Raw genomic sequence first — 22,913 nt, forward strand, 5'->3', positions numbered from 1 at the left:
CAGTAAAGAAAATGAAAACATGCAGCTCAATCCTCAACTAAGGAAGAAGAAAACAGGCTATTATACTAAATATCGGCACTGTTGGAGAACCCCTGATTAAGCAGATTAGAAAACCAGTACCTGTTGTATAATAAGGAATTGATGCCCTTTGGATTACTTATTTCCGTTCCATCAATGGCTTTAATAAATGATCTACCGTCTTAAGTCGGCCTCCCTGTATTTATAAGCACAACAGCAGGAAGTGATGACCCTGTCCAGATGGCTCCTCGACCACCGGGATAATGAGATGCGAAGCCTGGAGAAATGAAACTAGAGGGTTAAAGCAGCTTTACAGATCGGAATGTACAGCTGCTATTCAGAAGACACCAGTGACGTGACACGTTTGAGTGGTTGAAGGAGCTGAGTGTTTCGAACACATGATAGAACATTTGGATAAGAGCAATATTTGAGTACCTCCTGGATGAGTGCATAATTTGAGCAGGAAAGAAGGCAGCCCTTGAGATATGCAGTTCAAATCAAGCTGAACCTCCTCTCTGAAAGGTCTCGAAATGAAAAACAGACCTGTTACAGTAAATTGCTTGCAAATATTGACTGTGCATGAACCAGTCAAAACTTATAGAATCCTTAAAATCCAAGAATCTTTTAGAATGACTTGGAATGATGTAAGGGAAGGAATGGAGGAGCAACTGGGGGTGGGACAGGATTAAACCCCCAAGGGATGACTGACAGGTCGAGAGTGCTGCTCGCATCCCCCCATCTGTGAGCGCGCGTCAGATTCTCTCACCACAGATATTGGAGCAGCTTTAGTTGACACAGCACAACTGTTGGATGCTCACCAAACTGTGCAAACCCCTTGGCCCCAGCAATCATCAAATCCATTTCAGTTTAATTTAAGACACACACCTGTTTCCAGACTTGTCAATAGATCTATGATCTTTATCTTCCTCATTTAAACAAGTGATGGTGTAGAGTTCAATATGTCAGTAAGTCCTTAAAGACTAGTAATTAACTGTTCCTTAATACAAACTCTTCCTTATTAGAATATGAGATATGTAATAATGAAAATGCAAAATGAGAAATATACACACACGTACACAGAATGCATAGTATATACGTATAATATAGTGTATTTTTTAAATGTCATGTAATCATATACATATACAAACATTTTTATTGTAATAGCTTAAAAAGCTAAAAAAAAAAAAAAAATTGGATAGGCACATGAATTGATGCCTTGGCTTCATGTCTTATGTCTGATGTTAAGGTACTGTGAATTTCTGCAGTAGCTGGGCTCATGTGATATTCATTATAAGCATTTTTTTTTTCAAATTATGTTTTGCTGTACTCATTTACAAGATAACTTGAGCGTGGAAGGAAAGCATGTAGACTCGCCCACTGCCTCTCAATAATGCATTCAGTCCATGTATATTTCACTGCTGTTTTACAGCACATGTGCAATCTAAATCCAGTAAAACCCCAGTGCTGTTATCAGTAGGGAGCACATGCTTACCCCGAACTTAAGAGGTCATTCTCCTCGGAGCAGGGTATTGATTATCCATGTGAAATAATTGATCTATTGGAGGTGATCTTCTTCAAAATGACAGTTAATTTGCTGAGAGTCTAGATACCATGGAAACAGTGATACTGTCCTGTACAATGCTTTTCTCTGAGATTTTTTACAGAACGTCTAACCCTTTTGGAGGCAGTATTGATTTATACTGAAACAATGGCTTATTATTCATAACCATAGGAAAGCATGCAGGGATTATTAAAGATACTATGCAGAAACATATGAGACTATCAGATATTAATTAAATGCAAGAGCTTTGAATAAATTTTTAATGCCATATTTAACCAGCCTATAGCCAACTCTTATGAAATGTTAAAAACAACAATATCCTCATCCAGTCAATTGAAATTAACATTTTTAAGTTTTTTTTTTTTTTTTGTGTGTGTGTGTGTGTGTGTGTAATGGATATTAACTGATTCTTGGGACACTAGACAAAACATGTGCCCAACTTACACTCTCAGGGGGAAAAAAAAGTGTAAAAATTTTACCTTTACCTTTAGGGGTACCACATCTTGTCACTGGGGCTGTACCCTCAAAGGGACACCTTTACCCCTAAAGAAAGTACAAAGGTAAACCTTTGAGTGCACTGTCGAATAGTCTTCAAGAGTTACAAGATGGTACAACTATTGTAGTTTATGCAATAATAGCAGTATTTCTGATAGAAAGTGTGTTTTTTAACAAGCAATGTTATTTAATTGAATTTTCTCAGCTGATTTCACAGCTGTCTCGTTTTTTTTTTTAAACCAACATATATTTAAAAGCATTTAAAAAATAAATAAAATCAGGTTATATGAAAGTCATTCTTTATCCTGAAGTCTTCTTTACTTCTGCTTTGAGTTCAACAAAGGTCAACCAGCTTCTGATGATTTTGTTATAATAATAATAAAATAATTATTTTAATTCACACCCTGATTAATATTATTTAATACATTTTTTTAACTGTTATTTAATAGCCTAAATATTTAATAAAATGCCAATATTTTCTGTCACAACTGAATTGTCAGTTCCAACACATATTTGTTTTATTAGTTTGCTTCTCTTTAAATAGATTTCAGTAGCAACAAAAACAAAATGGTAATGTGCATTTAATACACGTGGGGAAAATATAGTTATTTTGTCGCCAACATAAAATTGTCTGACTGCGGTGACAATTCAGTAGGTGGAGCTGAAAATCGGTTTAAGTCCATTCTGTAGTCTCAAATCATTCATTAATTGGCGTAAATCTTTTATAAATTTGGTTGGCTATCTGACTGACACATATTGAGTGACTGGCAAGAGAAAAACACGCATTTTATGAGAAGCAGAGACTTGCACCCAAACAAAGGTGAGTATCTCTGAACATGTGCGGATTTATCCTAATTAATTTCTTTATGCGTAAACATTTATTCTTTTCAATAGGCTAACTGTAGGCAGATTTTCCCGTGTGGCTTTTCAGTGGATAGTCTACAGTTATCATCAATGTAATATAAAATTGCACGATTTAATCTCAATCTAAGCATGGTTTCAGCATGTCTGAAGATATCCTGTGTTAATAAGAAAGACAAAAGAGTATCATGTGTGAAGTAATGCGGGTAAAGCCAAAGGAAGCGTCACGTGCTCGCGCGCTCTGCTCACTAGAAGTTTGGCTTGTCACATCAAGGGAGAATCCCGACCAACATAGATGCGCCAAACCCTTTTGCAGTTTTTACTTTGGATAATGGCTTTGCTTGCTACACATCTGAGATACTCTGACATGTTTTGGAATAAATCTCTTAAGATTTGTTCATTTTAAAGAAAATCGAAGGACTTACTCATCGTTAAGAGGCAGAAACTGCATTTGAAAGAGACAAATGGATCGCAGCGAGTCTCAGTCTCTTACCAGAACGGATTTTTCTGCGGAACACTGAAAGTAAAGGAGATGCTTATGGGAACCTCCAATTCCTTATCTATAAGGTAACTTATTTGTTTTGTTTTATAAGTTGTGCTTAAAATCAATTTCCGTCGGGGTATCTTTTTTTGTAGAAAAATAGAAATACTGGAGGCAGATATAAATATTCTTAAAAGCATTGTTTTTTTTTACGGCAGCTGTGCGCAGATTTGTTGAGATATAATTTTAGAAACGCAACTTAATGACTATATGTACTCATGGTCCCTTTTATTTTTGTTTATGTAAAACTATAGGAAATTGTGATGAAGCTTGATATTGATCTATCTGATGCATCTTACAGGCGCTTTTCTCTTCACTGTACAAAACCGTGACAATCTACAATCCTTCATTTAATACATGCATGGCAAGCCGAATTAACATTCAACCCTATGGACTAATATTTTATTAGTACTTAATTTAATATTCATTTTTAATTGCTAATTGCTAATTTTTTACTAGTCACTATTTCACTAATAATTATTAATTTGATGCTATACTTATTTGTTAAACAATAGTTCTTATATCAATAGTGACTATCTGTCAATTGGTCACTATATAGTTCTGCTATAACATTTTTAATTATAGAATAAATGTGTGCTAGTAAAGCTGAAACAAACTAATGACTACAAATAAGTACTAGTACCTAATAGAAGTAAAATGCTACCAGCAACAACGGTTATACATACTAGTTATGAATAGTTGACATCTATAACTATAGATCTCTCTAGAATTCAGTGGCAACCATTTGTTACCATTGTACAGAGAAGTAGTTACTTATTAATGTTGAGATAGTGACTTCTAGCAAATTAAAAATTCCTATTTTTTAACTGAATAGCTAATAGCCGCTACTCTAGTAATTACCCATATCTAATGAATAGTTACTACTGAAATTGAAGAAGATAATAGTTACTGTTAGATCATTACTAGTATTCCAAAATAAATACTGGGAACATAAAAACAAATGCGTTAGTTTTAAGGAATAATTGTTAAATCGGCTTGCCATACAGTCATTGTTCATTGGGCATATTTGTTCTGTTAACTGTAGGATACCATTGTCAGACGCTTTATCATGACTGATGGCGAGGGGAGAGAACACTTTCATTACTTGGAGAGAGGAGAGGTAAGAGTTCCCATTTCAGCCCTGTACCGGGCGCCCGGTCCCAGTGAGGAAATCGGAGATGACGAGGAAAAGAGCAGCACATGGATCCCCGTCCATGAGAGCTCTCAGGCACAGGGGTCCGGGGCCCGGGACCCCACTCCGGATTTGGTCTCGGATGAGGAGGAGCAGCCCCCCTACCCGGCGCTCGCGCCTGTTGTCTTCTTCTGCATCAAACAGACCACTCGTCCACGGAGCTGGTGTCTCAGGATGGTTTGCAACCCATATCCTTTAAATAATGTTCCATCTACTATTTAGAAGTCAAGTATGTGGTTTTTGAAGAGTACGCCGACAACTCCGGCATTAATCATGCACAACAATCAATCAGTTACTATTTTGTTTTTCTTGGACCTCAAAGGACTTCGGTATCAATTAAGATCTGTAGGTGTATGCTGAATTCCTGGCTGGTTGCCGTGGCAGCTTGCAGCTTCCTGCATGTATTTTGACAGGAAACTTCAGCAAATAAGAGCTGATCTCGTTCTCCCAACGGTGCAGGCTTCCCAAAGATGCGTCCTTTTGGCAGTGTAGCAATTAAGAGCACTATTTTATAAATAGCTTCATTAGCTGTAGGGGTGGCTCAAGCTCTCTGCTGAAGTGATGCACAAAATGCAGCCTGGCACTTTGTAGATATTGCTTTATGATCTAGATTATATACAGGGCTTATGGTTTCTCATTTTTAATGATGAATTGGACTTGCTGGCCTCATTTGTGCCCTGCACTTCCTTCCATTTTGTGGTTTGCTTTTTGCTGCTTAGCCATAAAATAAATTACTTTTGGGCTGAAATTGTTTTCTTATTACATTTATGATGGCCACATTGTGGTCTGAAGTGCATTATGTATTTCATCACTTCTTGACTGACAGCTGTAAAGTGTGCAATTAGACCCATGATTAGTGTGGATACACTTAATGGATTTGTTGTCATGTTGTTCTGCTACAGAAAGCACTCTGTGGGATATTTGGAGGTTATGGAAAACCTTTTTTATTATTTCCATGATTGTTTTGCAAACTACTAAGTGTCGTGTGCAAATGCATTTTCCGTTGAAATCTTGTTTATGTTAGTTGTTAACATTTTTCATGGTGGGGCACTTTGCATATAATGCACATAAATGGCAGCTTTCGTTGCTCAAATGTATGTTGGATTATTATAATCTCCATTAGGATCTATGCACCAAGTATGCAGTTCTGAAACATTACAGAAATGGCAATGTGCCTCACTGCATCATTCCAATGACTATTTAGACAAATGTACTGAAACAACAAAAATTGAAATGTCGAGATCATCAGACATTTGTCGGCCCACATCAAGACACAAAAGGAAATTTTGATTTTTAAAATGGCTGGTTATTATATTTGTTTATTATTCATAAGTTTGGGTCATTTATATATTGTTCTGTCTTTCGATCTCTCTTCTGCTTTACTGAGCCTTCTAACCAAAAAAAAAGGGAGTTTTTTTGTGTGGCTGATTTTGGGTCAGTTTAATACGCTAGCATTAGTGTAGCAGAGCAGAATGAAGGCTTCAAATAAGCATGCTTGTCAGATGAAAGTATGCATCATCTTTATTTTGATTAGTCATACATGAGCTTTCCCGCCCTCAGGCACGTGTTGCAAGGCCATAACACTGAGGTGATGATTAATTGGTATTCTGACATATTGTAGACATCAATGGCAGAACTGGGACTGTGTGTGTGTGTGTGTGTGTGTGTGTGTGTGTGTGTGTGTGTTTTAAATCAGTGCCAAATCTTCTCCAAAAAAATTTATGTGAAATATTACTTTAATTAAACACAATTCCACTTATTTATATTATCATTATTGCCTAGTTTTTTTTTTTTTTTTTGTAAAATGTCAGCCTGAATAGCTCAAAATAGCTGCTCTCAAAACACACAATTGAATTTGCAGTCCTGTTTGCAGGGGCACTTGCCCTTCAAGCAAGAAGGCATAACTGTGTTTTTGTGAATTCAGATATAGATCATGTGTGCAATGTTCATGTTGCCATGCGAGTATCCTGTTGAGGAGTACACCTGGACCACAATGACAACATTCAGTCTGTTCAGAGCAGGCATGTTGCCATATGCGTGTGCACGCTGCATCCAAAGTCACATACTCTTAAGTAAATTTCTCTCTCTTTTACATTTCTGAAAATATGTTCTGTATAGTATTAATGTGTATAGCATGAGGGCAGTCCAGACATAGTGCATCAGTCATGTGATCTACCAGTGCCAGTTGCATCACGTCACAGGGGTAGTAAAGTGTCCATCAGAATCTTACAGGAACTAGTAAGTTATTTTTCACCTACTGTTTTATGAATACTGTGAATTCGGACATACTGCTTTTTTCACATTGTTTTATCACCTACTGTAGGGAAGCATGCAGTTTCAGGTGGGGAATGTATTAAATGGATATTTCACTCAAAAATCTAAATTATGTCTTCTTGTTCTAAATCTGTGTGGCTTTCTTCCTTTTGTGGAACACAGAGATTTTTTTGAATAATGCTTTCACTTTTTTTATACATTAAAAAGTCAACAGGGTCCAAAACAATACTACTTTTACTTTTTTGGATAGACAGAAAAACAGATGTTTTTCAGGATACAGGTTTAAAACGACATTTTCATTACTGAATGAACTGAATGTCTCTTTAAGAAAAGATGTGCTAATTGAGAAAGACTGTTTAACTGGGTGCAACTGGATTAAAACTAGATTAATTTCATGAGCTTCTGTGTTCATATGGAAACAAATATCATCAAGAGGCTTCATAGTGTTATATAATCCCAGATTTTGCTCAGCATCACACAAGGTGCAGAATGATTACCAATGTTTTCCTGTACACTAGCACAAAACCAGCTTGTCTTGCTGCAGGCTTTTATCTTTTTCCCCTTAGAGCAACTTCTCACCATTAAATGGAAGCATGTGTTCACGGTGTGCATCATTCGGTTTGATGGTGAAGCTCAGCGCAGTGGGATAGGTCATGGGTTGTGCATCACAAAAGAAACAAAGAAAGTCTGTGCTGGCAGAGAAGGGATGAGAGACAGAGAAAACACAGAGAGTTTGCAGTCTCTCAGCATGTTCTTGTTTTTGAAACCCCACTCAGGGCACACAAGGAACACAGACAGGAACAAATGCACTTATAGCTTCGAGTCATAAGCCTACCGTAAGATCTGATTTAGGACGATCATATTGCATCTGCATTGTGTTTAAAGGATTAAATTGGAGTGGACATTTGGAGATCTAATGCTGTTTTGGTTGAAGATGGGGACCGGTGCTTGTGTTACCTCTAGACTTTGAATGTAGTTATAGGAAAAGAAGCTGAATGATTTATTGGTCTAGGGCTTATGGAGAAGAGGAGTCAGTCACAGCCAAAGCATGCTGATTAGAGTAGCGTTTGAGGATTAATATCAGTTCAGCTGGATTTCTGTATATCCTTAGGCCTGCGGCTCGCAGAGTGTTTAGCGCAATGGTGTTGAACTAACAAGGTCCGTACAAATCTGCTGTCGAAGTCTTCTCGCTGTTTTATGACTTCAAATGTACAGAAGTGATAAAGGCACGGACGTCTGTTCCTTTAAAGGACAGCCTGTACACACGACGCAAATTTATGAACTGTTTTGGATCTGCAGCACTTGCAAGCTTCATGGGTCAGGTCACAAATATAAACATCAATGCAAATTTAAACTTTCATACTGATCCTCAGGGGTGGTAAAAGCTCTGGATGGCATTTTTATGATACTGTGTGTTTGTGTCTAGATAATGGTAATGGGTCTCAAACTTAACAATGATAGAAAAACAGTTACTTGTGCCAAAGTCACTGAGGGGTGACGATCAGGATGTGCAGGTTAGACTTGGCTTCAAGATTACAAATGATACAGTAGGTGGCAGCCTGTTCCCCAAAAGCAATTTGGACAAGTTTAACATGTTGGGGTTAGGATGGCCAATACTGTTCAGACTGCTGTTAAAATGCTGCTTGCTGGAACATCATTCTCTTGAGTGATTTAAAGCTTCTTAATTTAAAATCAGAGACAGAGTATGTAAGAAAATGTGTATCTTAGCAACAGTTCTCTATATTGATATGTGTGCAGAATTTTAATCAAAGTAAAATGCGAAACTGCTGTAATCAGTGCTCATCAATTTCATCAATAAAGACAAAGGTGCATGATAATAATTAGAGATTTTAATTCAGCTCTATTGACGATGAAAATAAGGTGATGTATTAGCTATTAGATTAGATTAACAATGCATTAGCAGTTAAAAAAGAAACACATAAAAACAACTGTTTTAGTTAAGAGCTAGTAAACTGAATCGCTTAGCTAGCTGGTTAGCATACTCAAACACATTAATGTAAGAGATTAATCAGCTGTTTTTGCACAGACAATGAACCAAATGGAGTCCCAGTCACAGCCTTTGCCAACTGAGTTTATCAACAAAGATGTTAGCGGTTATGCTAACATGACTAGAACCTACTCACCTGTTTTTCATCAAATCAGGGCACTTATCACATCACATAATTAATAAACAAGAGCCAAGCTTATATGCCCCTACTTTACTATCACATAATTAATATTCATTAGCAAAGAACATATGTTTTTGTTTTGTAATATTCCCCCTAGTTTTTTGATGCTGCGCCTCTGGTTAAATAGGCAATTCCTCTTGACTATGAAAACATATTTATGTATTTAAAAACCTAAAGTCCACCTGTGCATTCAGTTCTTATATTTTATTTGTTTATGGATATTGTATAATCTATTGTGTATAGCATGTGAAGTGAATAACCATCTAGCAAAAAAGTTCACTTTACTGGCATTTTTCTAAAGTAGATCAATCCCTATTATGACTAGCATCTCCTTACCTGCTTTTTAGCAAATCAAGACGCATATCACATCACGTAATTAATATTTATGAGTCAAGCATATAGATTTTAATGTATCCTCTTGATTGAGAATATGCAAATCCTAATGACTAGGTAAAACGGTTTAAGTATTTAATAGCCTGTTGCATATTAACATATTTATGAGTGAGCTTGTAGCACTGGGGCCAACAGGTCCCACAACAAGTCAAAATCCTCTCTACTCATTCACTCAATGTATATATCCTACATGTCACAAAAACTCCAAGGTGTTGTTGATCTCAGCGGTTATTGATTTGGTCATGTAAGGTGTGGTGCAATAGACTCGTGTGATTTATTCTCAACAGACGGTTATAAACAAAAGGCAAAGGGCATAATTGAAAAACTAAGTGGCAATCGATTTTGAAGGCTGCCATGGACGGGTCCCTCTGGTGAACCTCAAATCCACCTGGCTCTGTGAAGTGTTTATACGAGGTGAGAACTGAAAGGATGATATTTGAGTGGCTGGTGGGAGGTGGATGTTTAGGTCGCAATGGACCTCCCTGGGGAGCGGCGGCCAACTGGAACCCGCTCCATTTGAGGGGGACAGATATATTCCAGGCTCATGAAAGAGCCAACAGTAGCATGGAAAAATTTCCCATCTGTGGAATTGAAAGCGAGTTTTAAAAAGCGAGCAAAACCATGCTTTTCTCAATGGCACTCCTACTTTTTATTATCTGAGGGGCTGTGTCTGTATTTGAGTTTCTGTGAGTCTTGCTTATAAGCACTTCTGAGCTTCTGAAGCATGCATTCTCAAATCGCAGCATGCTGTGGGGCCGGGCTCCTCTCTGACAGAAGTGTTTCACTATTGTGTTGATTCAGCTGCCATCTCACACTTTGAATGTAGACCACACACAAATGACAGTGTGTTAAAAGCTACGGATCAGGTGTTGATGCCAGTTTGAAACGTACATTGAGAGTGACAATTGGACACAAGGAGGGCAAGGCTCAGTTGATTGAAAATGACAATAAAGCAATGTTTTATGTTTCTGGTTCAGCAGATGTTGAATGCACTCAAGAGTAAATTCTGATGTGAATTGAATTTAGTTGTTACATTGTCACCCTTCTCCTTCTGTTTGTCTTGGGATTTCTGTGAGGATAGTGAATAATGCCCTTTTTATGCAAGAGATCTCTTTAAGAGACTTGACTTCTAAATATTCAGTCTTATGGTGTCAAGCTTATGAAAATAATATTAATTTTTAAACAAGTTTTGGAGTCGCTTTGTGCAGCATTAAATCTACTGCCAGACATATCAGGATAAAAAGTAGTGCATGCTGATCTTTCCTGTTGTGATGAAATATCTGTCCATCTGATATCATTTCCTTTGGCCTTATCCAGAAATTAAATTATTAAAGATTACTGCACTGCTTGTATGGGAAGGAATGATTTTCCTGGGTGTGCAACATATTGGTCTCGCTCAAATCTTCACTTTAGCATCATTCTCTTATCTGCATCAAAATTACATCAATCTCTTGTTATTTCTTTTTTATATCAAACATAAAAGAAGATATTTTAAAATAATGTCTCAGTCAGTGAAAGTCCCCTAGTAAAAAATTAATACTTGTACAATAATTTTATTTCAAACAAAGTATAGGTCAAATCTATTAACATATTTACTGACATATCACTCAAGACCTACTGATATAAAAATGATGATTCGGAGTACTACTTTTGCACAATGCTCATTTCATAATATTAAGCCTAAAATGTGTTTTGATGTCACTATTGACGAGGACCGTATGATCTTTGAATAATATCCATCTTTAAATGCTAGATATTTAAAGTGTGCTTGCAATAGTTCTACTTTAAAACGATCAAATATACTTCAGTATATCTTAAGTTGGACTTCAGTACTACTTTCGCACAGTTAAAGTGCGTTAAGCACAAAATTATCTGTTCCAATTTAACAGACTAAACTATTACCAGTTTAGTGTACCAACAATACAATTGCAGGGTATGAGTACATAAATGTTCATTCGTTCGTTTCACTTAGCATGAAATACATTTATTTCCAATACATTTTAATATATTTATTTTCCACTAGGGTCAAAAGAGTCCAGTGTTGTTTTGGACCGCATTGGCTTTCACTGTATGGATGAAAACAATTGAAACATTCTTCAAAATATATATGTTATGAACAACAACAGGGTGAACAAATGATGACAGAATGTAAATTTTTTGGGGTGAAATATCCTTTTAAATAAGTCATAAGTTGAAAAGAAGTGCATTTTCTTACTCTTACTATAAGAAAAGCCTAGTGATTTCGTAGTCAGATAGAAACTATGAATAATGTTCTTTGTTGGGCACCGTTCCCCACATCTGCACACCTGCCTTAACTGGTCTTGCTGTTTTATGTAAGCTACAGCTCCTGCTTGGCTGTCAATCATGTGAGTTTGTGCACTGCATTCTCTGTGCACGATGAAAGCAAAAACTGATGAATAAATAAAAACTGCATTGCAAAAACTGGTGCTAACGGCAAGGTCTTTGTACGCCACACTGAGGTTGTCATGGCAATGTGGACCATTAGTTTATACAGGGCTTATGAGGCGTGTTCTCAGCACAGCATCGTATTTTGCCACATGACAGAAAGACAATGTCCGTTCTGTATTTAGATCAGATTTAAAACTGGGCTTTTATGGGATGACACATGGATACGTGAAATTCAGGGCATCCCATTACAGTGAAAACATTCAGATTGCACCTGCGTGCATTATTTGCACTGGTAATGAACTATTACTGTATGTAGTTTCATCAAAGGTAAGTTGGGAGGGGCATGTGGGCTGCACTTTGGGCTTTCACTGCATTATAGTATGAGGGGATTTCTCTGAGGAGAAGCACTTACTAGGAACAACCTGGTTGCCAGGCAACAGACGAGCTCATGCCTCACACTTCAAGATAAAGTACAGCACCCCTTCATCCCGAAAGCAAGGGCTTTGCTGAGTCAATATTATACATTATTAATGACCTGGGTTATGAAATGGTGTGGAGAGGGGGCAAAGGGGAATTGGGGTGGGAGAGGAAAAGATGCAAAAATAAAAATTCCATTTGGACCAATTTATACCCGCCGTGTTCTTTTGTGTCGGTCAAGCAAACAATAAACTACGATAGATCCTTCTGCTCTGAAGTCTTAAGGGGCTCACAAAAGGTCTCTGGAGTCGTGTTAGGTACCTCAGTTTAATCACTGATGTGATCATGTGTTGTTTTACTCCAAATGCTAGTTATCAGAATTTAGACTTACCACTTTTTCAGCAGCCTTGATTCCGGAGGTATTTTTCCCATTTGTTTTCTCCATAGGGATGTCAGGTAATTTCTTAATAAAGAGTTTAAGTCATGCATCAAATCAACCAGTTCTGAAATGATCACATTACAAATGTTGAATCAGAGCAAAAAGCCAAGGTTTCAAGACTGAATTATTAATACCTTTTATGAAGGAATGAACTATGGATTGGAAATAAAGCATTTGTTTCAAGAATAATGTATTTGGAAATAATAATGTACTTACACAAATACACAAAATAATGTATTTGAAATATATTCCTAAATATTAAAATATACAACTATATAAATAGTTTAACCTTGATTACATTCAAAATGCTTCATGCGATTTGGAGGTCATTGCTTTTTTAGCTTAGTTTTCGTTTTGTGTTTAGTTCTTTACTGGAAAATTGGCAATTAGTTAGATTTGATTTATGACTTTTACAAAAAACAAATATCATCACTTAATCTCTGTGCTGATCTGTGCTGATCTAGGGCTGTCTTGAAAGGTTAATGCATTATCGTAAAAAAGAAATCTATTTCTCTACACTCATAAAAATAATGTTTCTTTTTTGGAATCTTTGGTTCTATGAAGAACATTTAACATCTGAGGAAACTCTCCATTCCACAAAGGTTCTTTATTGTGGTAAACATTATTAAAATGTTCCAAAATATTGTTCTTTTAAGGACTGTTTGCTGAAAGGTTCTTTAGGGAGCCCAAAATGGTTCTTGTATATGGCATTACTGCAAAAACTCCTTTTTGGACTAATAACTCCTTTATTTTTTAAAGTTTATAGTGAAAGCCAATGGGACTTTTTATGTTGACTGTTGAATTTGACTGTTATACTCTACCGTCAGACTTGCAGCAGTCTGACATGTTGATAGATAAGAGCTTATACATAGATAATGAGGCTAACAAAATCTGAGTTGTTAACCAAGTTGCAGGTTCAAACCACAAATGAAGTGGTCATTGAGCTAGAGAACCCATTTTGACCTTGAGCAAGGCACTTAATCGAAGGCTACTCCAGGGACGAATCTCTACATTACTCGACTACATCTTGAAAAGTAATTCCAGTAATCATAGAGTGTTAAAAATTGTAGTAAATAGAATTCTATTATTTTTCTTGAAGTTCTATGTTCATTCCAAAGTGTTGTTTTAATGCAACGTAATTGCTTTTGACCTTGTAAATTAGCAAGCTGCTTCAGTGAAGCAAATCCAACATTTAGCCAGAAATCTGTGTAGTTTGGCTCCACATATATGAAATATAATGCAGCACTTATGCAGGGTAGGCCTCCCCACAGAGAGACTTGTAATGGCTAGCATTTTGTGGTAACTCAATGGTGTTTAAATTGCCATTTAAAAGCACATTAGCTAATGTCAATGATGTAATGAAAACATTTTTGATACTCATTAGCCTTCCCACTAGGCCAGATGGAGCCTTATTATTACTGTATAAAAGAGCTCACATTTGCTAGCTCGGTCTACCATGATCCACTTGTATATGATAAAAAGCTTTTTTGAAATGGCCCAAAAAGCAACCAGCATTTGTAAAATAAATGGCTTATTTTAGCTGAAGTGGCTACTAAGTTGCTGATAGCGATATGTTTGAAGAGGCAGATGCGGTCGTCTTATCTGTGGAAGCGCTTGAGAGAGCTGTGCTAATGTTTCGGGTAGCCATGAGGTACAGCTACATGCCACAGAGCATATATTAGCTTATCTGACAGGACGCCTACGCTTATGCCCTGATCTTGTTTGTTCCATTTCATGGCCCTGAAGTCAGTCCAGTGCTAACACTTCCTGTCTTGACCGTGTGCCGCCCATCTCTTTGTTTAGCTCAGAGAGACGGCCAAAGTTAATGATTTCTCATTATATGCAACAAGGAAAACTTGACTATTTCTGTCTGACCCCCTTGGCCACATGTCTCTGTTTGTTATGCTCTAAGGATATCAGATATTACTACCTTCTATTTTAAAGTACAGTGTTAAACAAAGAAGTTGTTCATGAAACATAAAAAAAATAAAGCTACAGTTTGCATGGATTTTTTATGGAAACCAATTTCTGACACTAGAAAGAAAGAAAAAACCCAAGTCGTTGTAATAAAAAAATAAAAATTTAAAAACTTAAATTATGACTTGCTAAGATAAAAAAAAGATGTAATTATGATATGAGTCAAAGTATCACATACTAAGTCATAATTATGAGATTAAAAGTCGAAATTATGAAACTTGAAAGTCATTTATTTCCATAAGTTACATTTTTATGTACGTAATGATTATGATTATTTTATGTCAGTTTTTCTATATACATGACTTATGTCATAATTTTTACTTTATAATTTTGTTTTTATAAAATGTATTATTTATAAATGTTTTATAATAATAATAATTATTATTATTATTATGTGGTGGAAATGGGCTTCCATACTTTTTTGAGTAAATTTTTTGTAGATATCTTAAAATGTCAAAAGTTGTGTTGATCTGCTATAATGATAACAATTATTTATATTAAGATAACAACTATTTAGATTAACAAATATTTAGATAGATTTAAGCGATTCCAGTTGTGTCAGTGTAAAGTCCTTAGCAAATAGTTCCCTCTGTTTACATGATTTTAAATTGTTCAGTTTGATTTGTTTCAGCCCATGTTTAGAGTTTTAATTACTATTAAATTTTTAATTAAATCATCACAAGACAGTCATTTACTAAATATAACAAAATTGTAACATTTACATAAAAATGTAAATAAACCAAGAAAAAAACACTATTAAATATAATACAATTTTATGTTTGAATCTATTTGCATTTATATTTTTAATTACATTTTATGTCATAGTGAACGTTGGACAGGGCCAAGGGGTAAAAGGGATTGAACCAGTTAAGTGTTGACCTCTTTGAAAAAAGGAATATATTCCATTTAGCTGCTATGCTTGTTGATTTGATATTTAAAATCAGAAGATATTGTAACAGAGATGAAAGTTTTATGAAAGTTGTATGCTGGAAAACATACTAAAATTAAAACTACAATAAACATTATATACTGTATGTGATCAGAGACTCAAGTTTTACAGGGTAGAGTCTCTAGATTATATCGGTTACACGTGGCACCACAGCAGTGGACGTTTGTTAACATGATTATGAGGGCAGAAAAGAAATACCCTGTGAAGCCATGTCACAATTCATCTTAGTGGTGCGAGTAACAGAAATGTCCTATGGCAGTGAGTGCTATTTTAATACAGCTGTCATATTTGCTCATATTTAACGATGTGCTTGCTGTGCCTCCCTGTGCTTTACCTTATTATTAGCTGAACTATCTCTATCTGAGTTTTCTGCACCTCCGTGTGCCACAGCCAAATTAGAGCGTATGACCTTACCATTATGTATAAATAGCTCACATTTGGCCTATTCATAATCACAGGTTAATGACGAATGGGAGATTTATGGAGGTTGACTTTAAAATCAAGACTCTGAGAGGCCACACAGGTGGATGGTCCTTAGCTGGCACCCTCACTAGACGGCCCTATAGCGTAACTCACCCGGTTTACAACGAGACCACCCGGGGGGCTCCAGAAAAAACAGACAAACGGCTCAGGCTGCTTGTTTTGCAGTTGCTCAGCATCAGGGCTATATTTACACACGTGTGTTTGTTGTTTTTCATTCGGCGCGGCTGGATGTTTGCATGACGCTCAGGATTCAATTCCTAATTAGGTAAATTATCAGAGCGTGTTAGCGTGTTCTAAATGTAAAATGGCAAGGTATCAGAAAATAAATCTTCCCTTACTCTAAACGCCACATTCCTTTGTCTGTGCTGAGTATAGAGTGTTACTGTTTGTAAGCATTCCTCCCCCAAGCGCTCTGGCAGACTGTCCAAGGAAGGAAGGATGAGGGGTTTCCATGCGGCTCTGCATACATGCGACTTTCACACAGCTGCTGAAATATGACGTGCCCTCATGTGTTGTTTATGATTCTCGATTTAAGCCCACCTTATTCACTTACCTTTCAAGAGCTCTCTCAAGTTTAGAGTGTATGTCATGCTCAGTTTAGTCTCACATGATTGAGAGGAGTCATCTGAGGGCCAGTGCTCGAAACTTGTGAAACTCCATGAGAGAAGACAGAGGAACATTCCCACTGTGTTTATATCCTGTGAAGTACAGTTTGTTAATCCTCGCTGTGAAGAATCTCTCCGTTAGGGCCTAATGTTTATGTGCTTGTATTGTTTTACACGGACGACTGTAAAAAAGGCATTGACCGACAATTAGGACTGAGATTTATCCTTACGTACTTTTGAGTAGCGTTCCCACGGTTTGATTACCTTGTAATTGAATCCTTGAAAAAATAATGAGAAGCTTGAATGATTTTTCATAGTTGCAGTGACGGCTGGATTGTAGCCCAGACGGGCCCCTGATAGTCCCAGATTGATCTGAACACGCTCTTTAAGAATTGTTCCCGATACTCCTGTCATTAATGGAATCTCAACAGCAAACCCAGTTTTCAGGGTGAAAATAGTGTTTGAGGCATGTGAGGCAAGGATTCAGCAGGTCAGTCTTTGTGAAAACAGACTTTCTCTGTGGACTAAAAAAGCCCAGTTGTATGAAAAAATCTTGATTACTGTTGGGTTTTCTCTTTTTAGCATAGAGCAAGATCTAAAAGTAAAGATTAGTATATATATATATGCCCTTACATAGACTATTTGGACTTTTTGTTAGTTTGAAAGTTTTCTTGCACTTCTTGCCATTTAAAAAAAAATAAAGCGTGCAATGTGTTAGAATTGGTTTTGGTATCTAAAACTGAGTAACTGACCAGTCGTTGGTAACTTTATAAGGACAAAATACAATGTTTATGAATTATAGAAAAGGGTAACGTACATTTCACAGAGAGATGGAGACATGCATATTTTAATTACAGTATATATACAGTATGTGTGTGTGTGTGTGTGTGTGTGTGTGCATGCGTGTGTGTGAAAAAGTCCAAGATGATTATGTATGTAAAACTGTATTTTGCATTATTTCTGTCACTATTGGTCAATTTAATGCCTCTGTGCTGAATAGTATCAATTTAAAAAACAATTATTGAATGCTAGTGCAGTAACATAAAATAAATGATTCATTTTGGACTCTGTAGAGATATTGGAGATAGCTTTGAAAAATGTATAGTATTAGGATGGTAATACAAGGAAGACTTGAAACAATGAGGAGTCAAGAGGGACCAGAATCAGAAAATATCTAAATCTGGACTCAAACTTTTATCACCCATATGAGCACCATGGCTCAATGCGTTACACTTAACACTAGACTGTTTCTCCAACAAAGATGTTTTTCATTGTGGGTGCTGCTGCCTTTATCTTTAAATATCTCCAAATAGCTCCTATCGCTCTGAAGAAGAATCTAGTCTATTCTGGGATGACCTGTGCCTCTAGACACAGAGCAATGAGCCGCTTCTTCACAGACAAAAGCAGACAGCACTTCCTGTTCTTCCAGGTATTAAAAATGCTGGCATTATTGAGATCCGTATTCTGCCATATAAGGTTTGCCAAGTAATGGAACTCAGAAACAGCTTCCAAACCACTCACAGTTCAACCTTGGGATGCGTGATAATAAAAGTTCCCTATAGAGATGGAGCAGAATGCTTTCATCCGTTTTCTGTCCCAAGCATGATGTGCAGTATTTGGCTCTGTGTCAGCTCTCATTTCTCAAACGCTGCCTCAGTTATGATAAGATATACACACCTGTCAAAAACAAAGCTGTAACTGTGTCAACGCTGAACGGTGGTCTCTAAGTTTTATCATGGCTGGATTTCTGTGCCCTCGTGTTGACTTACACATTGTTGGCCAGTAATGGTTATGGAAGTGTTGTTGAGGGTAGAAAGATAGGTGCACTTACAGAGCACTGAAATTAACAAAGGAATGGTTGGAAATCCCTAGATACTCCTCATTTAATATAATAATGTGCAGCGCAGTGGAACGTCTGAGCAGCACCATTTCTCCTTCTGAGGAAATGTAATTAAGAGGCCAGACTCTGCTGCCATGGCTTCTCACACACTCACAGCTCTATTTCATGCTCAGGTAGTCAAAAGCATTTGTTTCCTGATGGTTAGGGCCAGTTGGGTAATGAACACGTTGTATCATTTCCAGTCTTGGTTCTGTTTATGTTTATGTTGTTGTAATTATCCAGAGGACACAGCAAGTTAAATGAAGTACACAAGTTTGTTGTAACTTCCCTTCCTCGGAGGGTAATTTGACTTTTATAATGTATGCATCATTACATGTAGGGCTGGGAATCGTTAGAAATTTTCTGGTTCCGGTTCTGCCTAACAGTTCCGGTTCTGGTGCCATTAAAATCATTAAACAACTATTAAAAAAATAGTGGTAAGAAAAAATGCACAATATTCAACTACTCAATGCTAAATACTGTTTATTACTTACTGTCAACTTAATTTAAAGGATAGCAATGTCTAAATTCAGCATGTAATACAGTATACAGATCTTCATAAGTAGGGTTGGGCATAGTTAGAAATATTCCATTTCTTGTTCCATGTAAATTAAGTATTATTATACTTTTTTACTATTTTACCTTCATTGAAAGTAGTGCTGCTGGAAGGTAGTAAGTAATGTTGAGTAATGCTAGTCCATCAATCAGCATGTGTTTCAAAGTTAATTTTTTTTACACTATCAATAACGTCTCAAGGTTACGTATGTAACCCTAGTTCCTTGAAGGAACGAGACGCTGCGTCGAAATGCTTTTGGGGAACGTCCCTGACGAGACCGGCTCTGAATATCGTGTGCAATCAGTCCATCGGAAAGGCGTGACGTCACGGGCGGGGTGACGTAGCGACCAGGAAGCTATAAAAGCACGTGCCGTGCAGCTGGCTTCAGCTTCGAGTAGGGAAGCAAGCGCCGGCAGGGGTGCCGGGAGTATGGCTCTGCGACGCAGCGTCTCGTTCCTTCAAGGAACTAGGGTTACATACGTAACCTTGAGACGTTCCTTTTCAGGAACTCGAGCTGCGTCGAAACGCTTTTGGGGAACGATGTGCCCACGCTGCCAGACTTCCAAATCCCTGCCTAGTGTGTAGTCAAAAGAGCACAGCTAAGACGAGAGAACAGAAGAGCCCGGCGTGGCTCGCATGTCAAGATCGTAAAATCGGACAAATGTGGAGGGCGTGGACCACCCCGCAGCGTTGCAGATGTCCAAGAGGGACACACCTGCTGAGAAGGCCTTGGAGGCCGCCATACTCCGAGTAGAGTGAGCCTTGGCCCCCAAAGGAGGGGGAAGACCAGAGGACTCATAGGAGACGTTGATAGCCTCGACTATCCAACGACTAAGGGTCTGCTTGGTGGCAGGAGAACCCTTGTTAGAAGGACCGTAGCAAACAAGCAATTGGTCTGACTTTCTCCACAGGGCAGCTCTGTGGACGTATGCGTCCAGTGCTCGCACTGGACACATACAGTTTAGCTTCTCTTGGTCTGGCTCCCGAAAGGGAGGAGGACAGAAGGCCTGCAGTACGATAGGTTGTGGTGTAACAGAGGGAACCTTCGGAACGTAACCCGCTCGAGGGTATAAGAATGCTTTGGCCATACCAGGGGCAAAGTCTAAGTAGGTAGGGGCCACCGAAAGGGCCTGAAGATCTCCAACTCTCCTTAGTGAGGTGATTGCCAGTAACAGGGCAGTTTTAAATGTCAGATGTCTATCTGAGATATCTTGTATTGGCTCGAATGGAGCTTTACAAAGAGCCTCTAGAACCACAACCAAATCCCAGGGGGGAACACGGGATCGTACTGGAGGTCTCAGCCTCAGCGCACCGCGGAGGAAACGTGTAACTAGGGGGTGTCTACCCACTGACTGACCATTGAAAGGGACGTGGAAAGCAGCTATGGCCGCCACGTAAACCTTTAAGGTGGAGTGGGATAACCCCGCAGAGAGCCTGGCTTGTAAAAACTCCAGAACTGTACCAACTGGGCAGTCTGCTGGGTCAAGCTGGCGGTCGCTGCACCATGAAGTGAAGAGCTTCCACTTCAGGGCGTACAGTTTCCTCGTAGAGGGAGCTCTGGATTGGAGTAGGGTCTCAACAACCTCGGTTGAGAGACCAGCTGCTAACAGCTGTGCCCCCTCAGGGGCCACACCCACAGCTTCCACAACTCCGGGCGAGGGTGAATTATCGTGCCCTGCGCCTGTGAGAGTAGGTCTGTCCTGATCGGTATCTCCCACGGAGAGCCGTCGAGGAGCGAGACTAGATCTGAGAACCATACTCGGCCCGGCCAGAACGGGGCTACTAGTAGTAGACGGGCCCCGTCCCGGCGTACTCTCGCCAGAACTCCCGGGAGCAGAGCGATAGGGGGAAAAGCGTACAGACGAAGCCTCGGCCAGGTCTGTACCATAGCGTCCAGTCCCAGAGGAGCTGGATGAACTAGAGAGAACCAGAGGGGACATTGCGATGTCTCCTGAGTCGCAAAGAGGTCCACCTGGGCTGTACCAAATACTCTCCATATCTGCTTCACCACCTCGGGGTGAAGCATCCATTCCCCGGGCCTCGGCCCCTGTCTCGACAGTATGTCTGCTCCCACATTCAATCTCCCAGGAATATACGCTGCTCTGATCGAGAGGAGTTTGCCCTGGGACCACAGAAGGATCTGGTGTGCCAGCTTGTACAAGGGGCGCGAACGCAGACCCCCCTGGTGATTGATATAAGAGACCACTGATGTGTTGTCGGTGCGCACCAACACATGGTGACCTCTCAGGTCTGGGAGGAAATATTTCAATACTCGATAGACCGCTAGTATCTCTAGGCAATTGATGTGCCATGTTAGATGGCGACCACTCCACAGACCGCGGGCAGGGTGGCCGCTCATGACCGCACCCCAACCGGTGAGGGACGCATCTGTCGCTAGCGTTACACGGCGACAAGGAACTCCCAGCACCGGGCCCTGATTCAAGAACCAAGGTTTCCTCCACATGTCTAAGGCACGAAGGCACCGCCGCGTGACCTTGATAACTCGACGTGGATTTCCCCTCGGGGAAAAGCCCTTGGACTTGAGCCACCACTGTAGGGGTCTCATGTACAGCAGGCCAAAAGGTATCACGTTGGACGCAGCTGCCATCAGCCCTAACAATCTCTGGAATTGTTTGACAGTGAGTGACTGGCCTTCTTTGACTCTCTCGACTGATGTGAGGATCGACTCGATCCGAGCAGGAGACAAGCGTGCCTGCATCGTGGTCGAATTCCATACTACGCCTAGATAGGTGGTTCTCTGAACTGGAGAAAGTACACTCTTCTTGGCGTTTAGTCTCAAACCCAGCTCCCCCATGTGTGCGAGAACGACATCTCGATGTCGAGCCGCCATCTGCTCTGATTGAGCTAGGATCAACCAATCGTCGATATGATTTAAAATGCGGATGCCCTGCATACGGAGGGATACCAGAGCCGCATCCATACATTTCGTGAACGTGCGGGGTGAGAGTGCGAGGCCAAAGGGAAGTACTCGATATTGATAAGCTTTGCCCCCGAAAGCGAACCTCAGAAACTTCCTGTGTTGTGGAAGGATGGATATGTGGAAGTATGCGTCTTTGAGATCTATTGTGACAAACCAGTCCTCGGATCTGATTTGAGCTACAACCTGGTTGACAGTGAGCATCTTGAACTTCAGTGACATAACTGAGCGGTTCAGGAGACGCAAGTCTAGGATCGGACGCAACCCCCCATCCTTCTTTGGAACTATGAAATACCGGCTGTAAAATCCGGATTCCCTGTCTAGAGGAGGGACCACCTCGATGGCCTCCTTCCTTAATAGGGTATTCACTTCTTGTTCCATAACCAGAGCCTGCTGGGGGCCGACCACAGTCGGTGTAACCCCGTTGAACTTCGGTGGTGGATGACCGAACTGAATGCAATAGCCTCTTTCTATTGTACGCAGGACCCATTGAGATACATTTGGCAGTAGCTTCCACGCTGCTAAATAATCTACTAAGGGAATCAGTCTCTCGAGACTGACCTCTGGTGTAAGAGGCCCCCGAAGGGGCGGCGAGCATCCCAGCTCCGCTACGCTGACGGGCGGAAGTAACTGGGGGTGGCGCTCGCTGGAGGCCGCTGCGCCCTGAAGCTCTGGCAGGGTTGGCAGACCGACCTCCTGAGGGTACTGAGGTGAGACGGGCACCGTGTAATGAGGTG

At 39.4% G+C, this 22,913-nt stretch overlaps 1 protein-coding gene across 3 annotated transcripts in view; it reads left to right on the top strand.

Moving 5' to 3' along the window:
- The first annotated feature begins 3,208 nt into the window (after window positions 1-3,208).
- The window catches only part of cacna1ha (calcium channel, voltage-dependent, T type, alpha 1H subunit a), a 107,897-nt gene continuing 88,192 nt past the window's right edge, over window positions 3,209-22,913 (top strand). For all 3 annotated transcript variants that reach the window (XM_059558310.1, XM_059558329.1, XM_059558320.1), the window contains exons 1-2: window positions 3,209-3,502; window positions 4,522-4,855. In XM_059558310.1, coding sequence (XP_059414293.1) covers window positions 4,546-4,855 — 310 coding nt within the window. In that variant the 5' untranslated portion in view covers window positions 3,209-3,502; window positions 4,522-4,545. The remainder of the gene's footprint in view (window positions 3,503-4,521; window positions 4,856-22,913) is intronic.

The sequence above is a fragment of the Carassius carassius genome, chromosome 1 (genome assembly GCF_963082965.1).
Source record: "Carassius carassius chromosome 1, fCarCar2.1, whole genome shotgun sequence".
In the NCBI taxonomy this organism is placed as follows: Eukaryota; Metazoa; Chordata; class Actinopteri; order Cypriniformes; family Cyprinidae; genus Carassius; species Carassius carassius.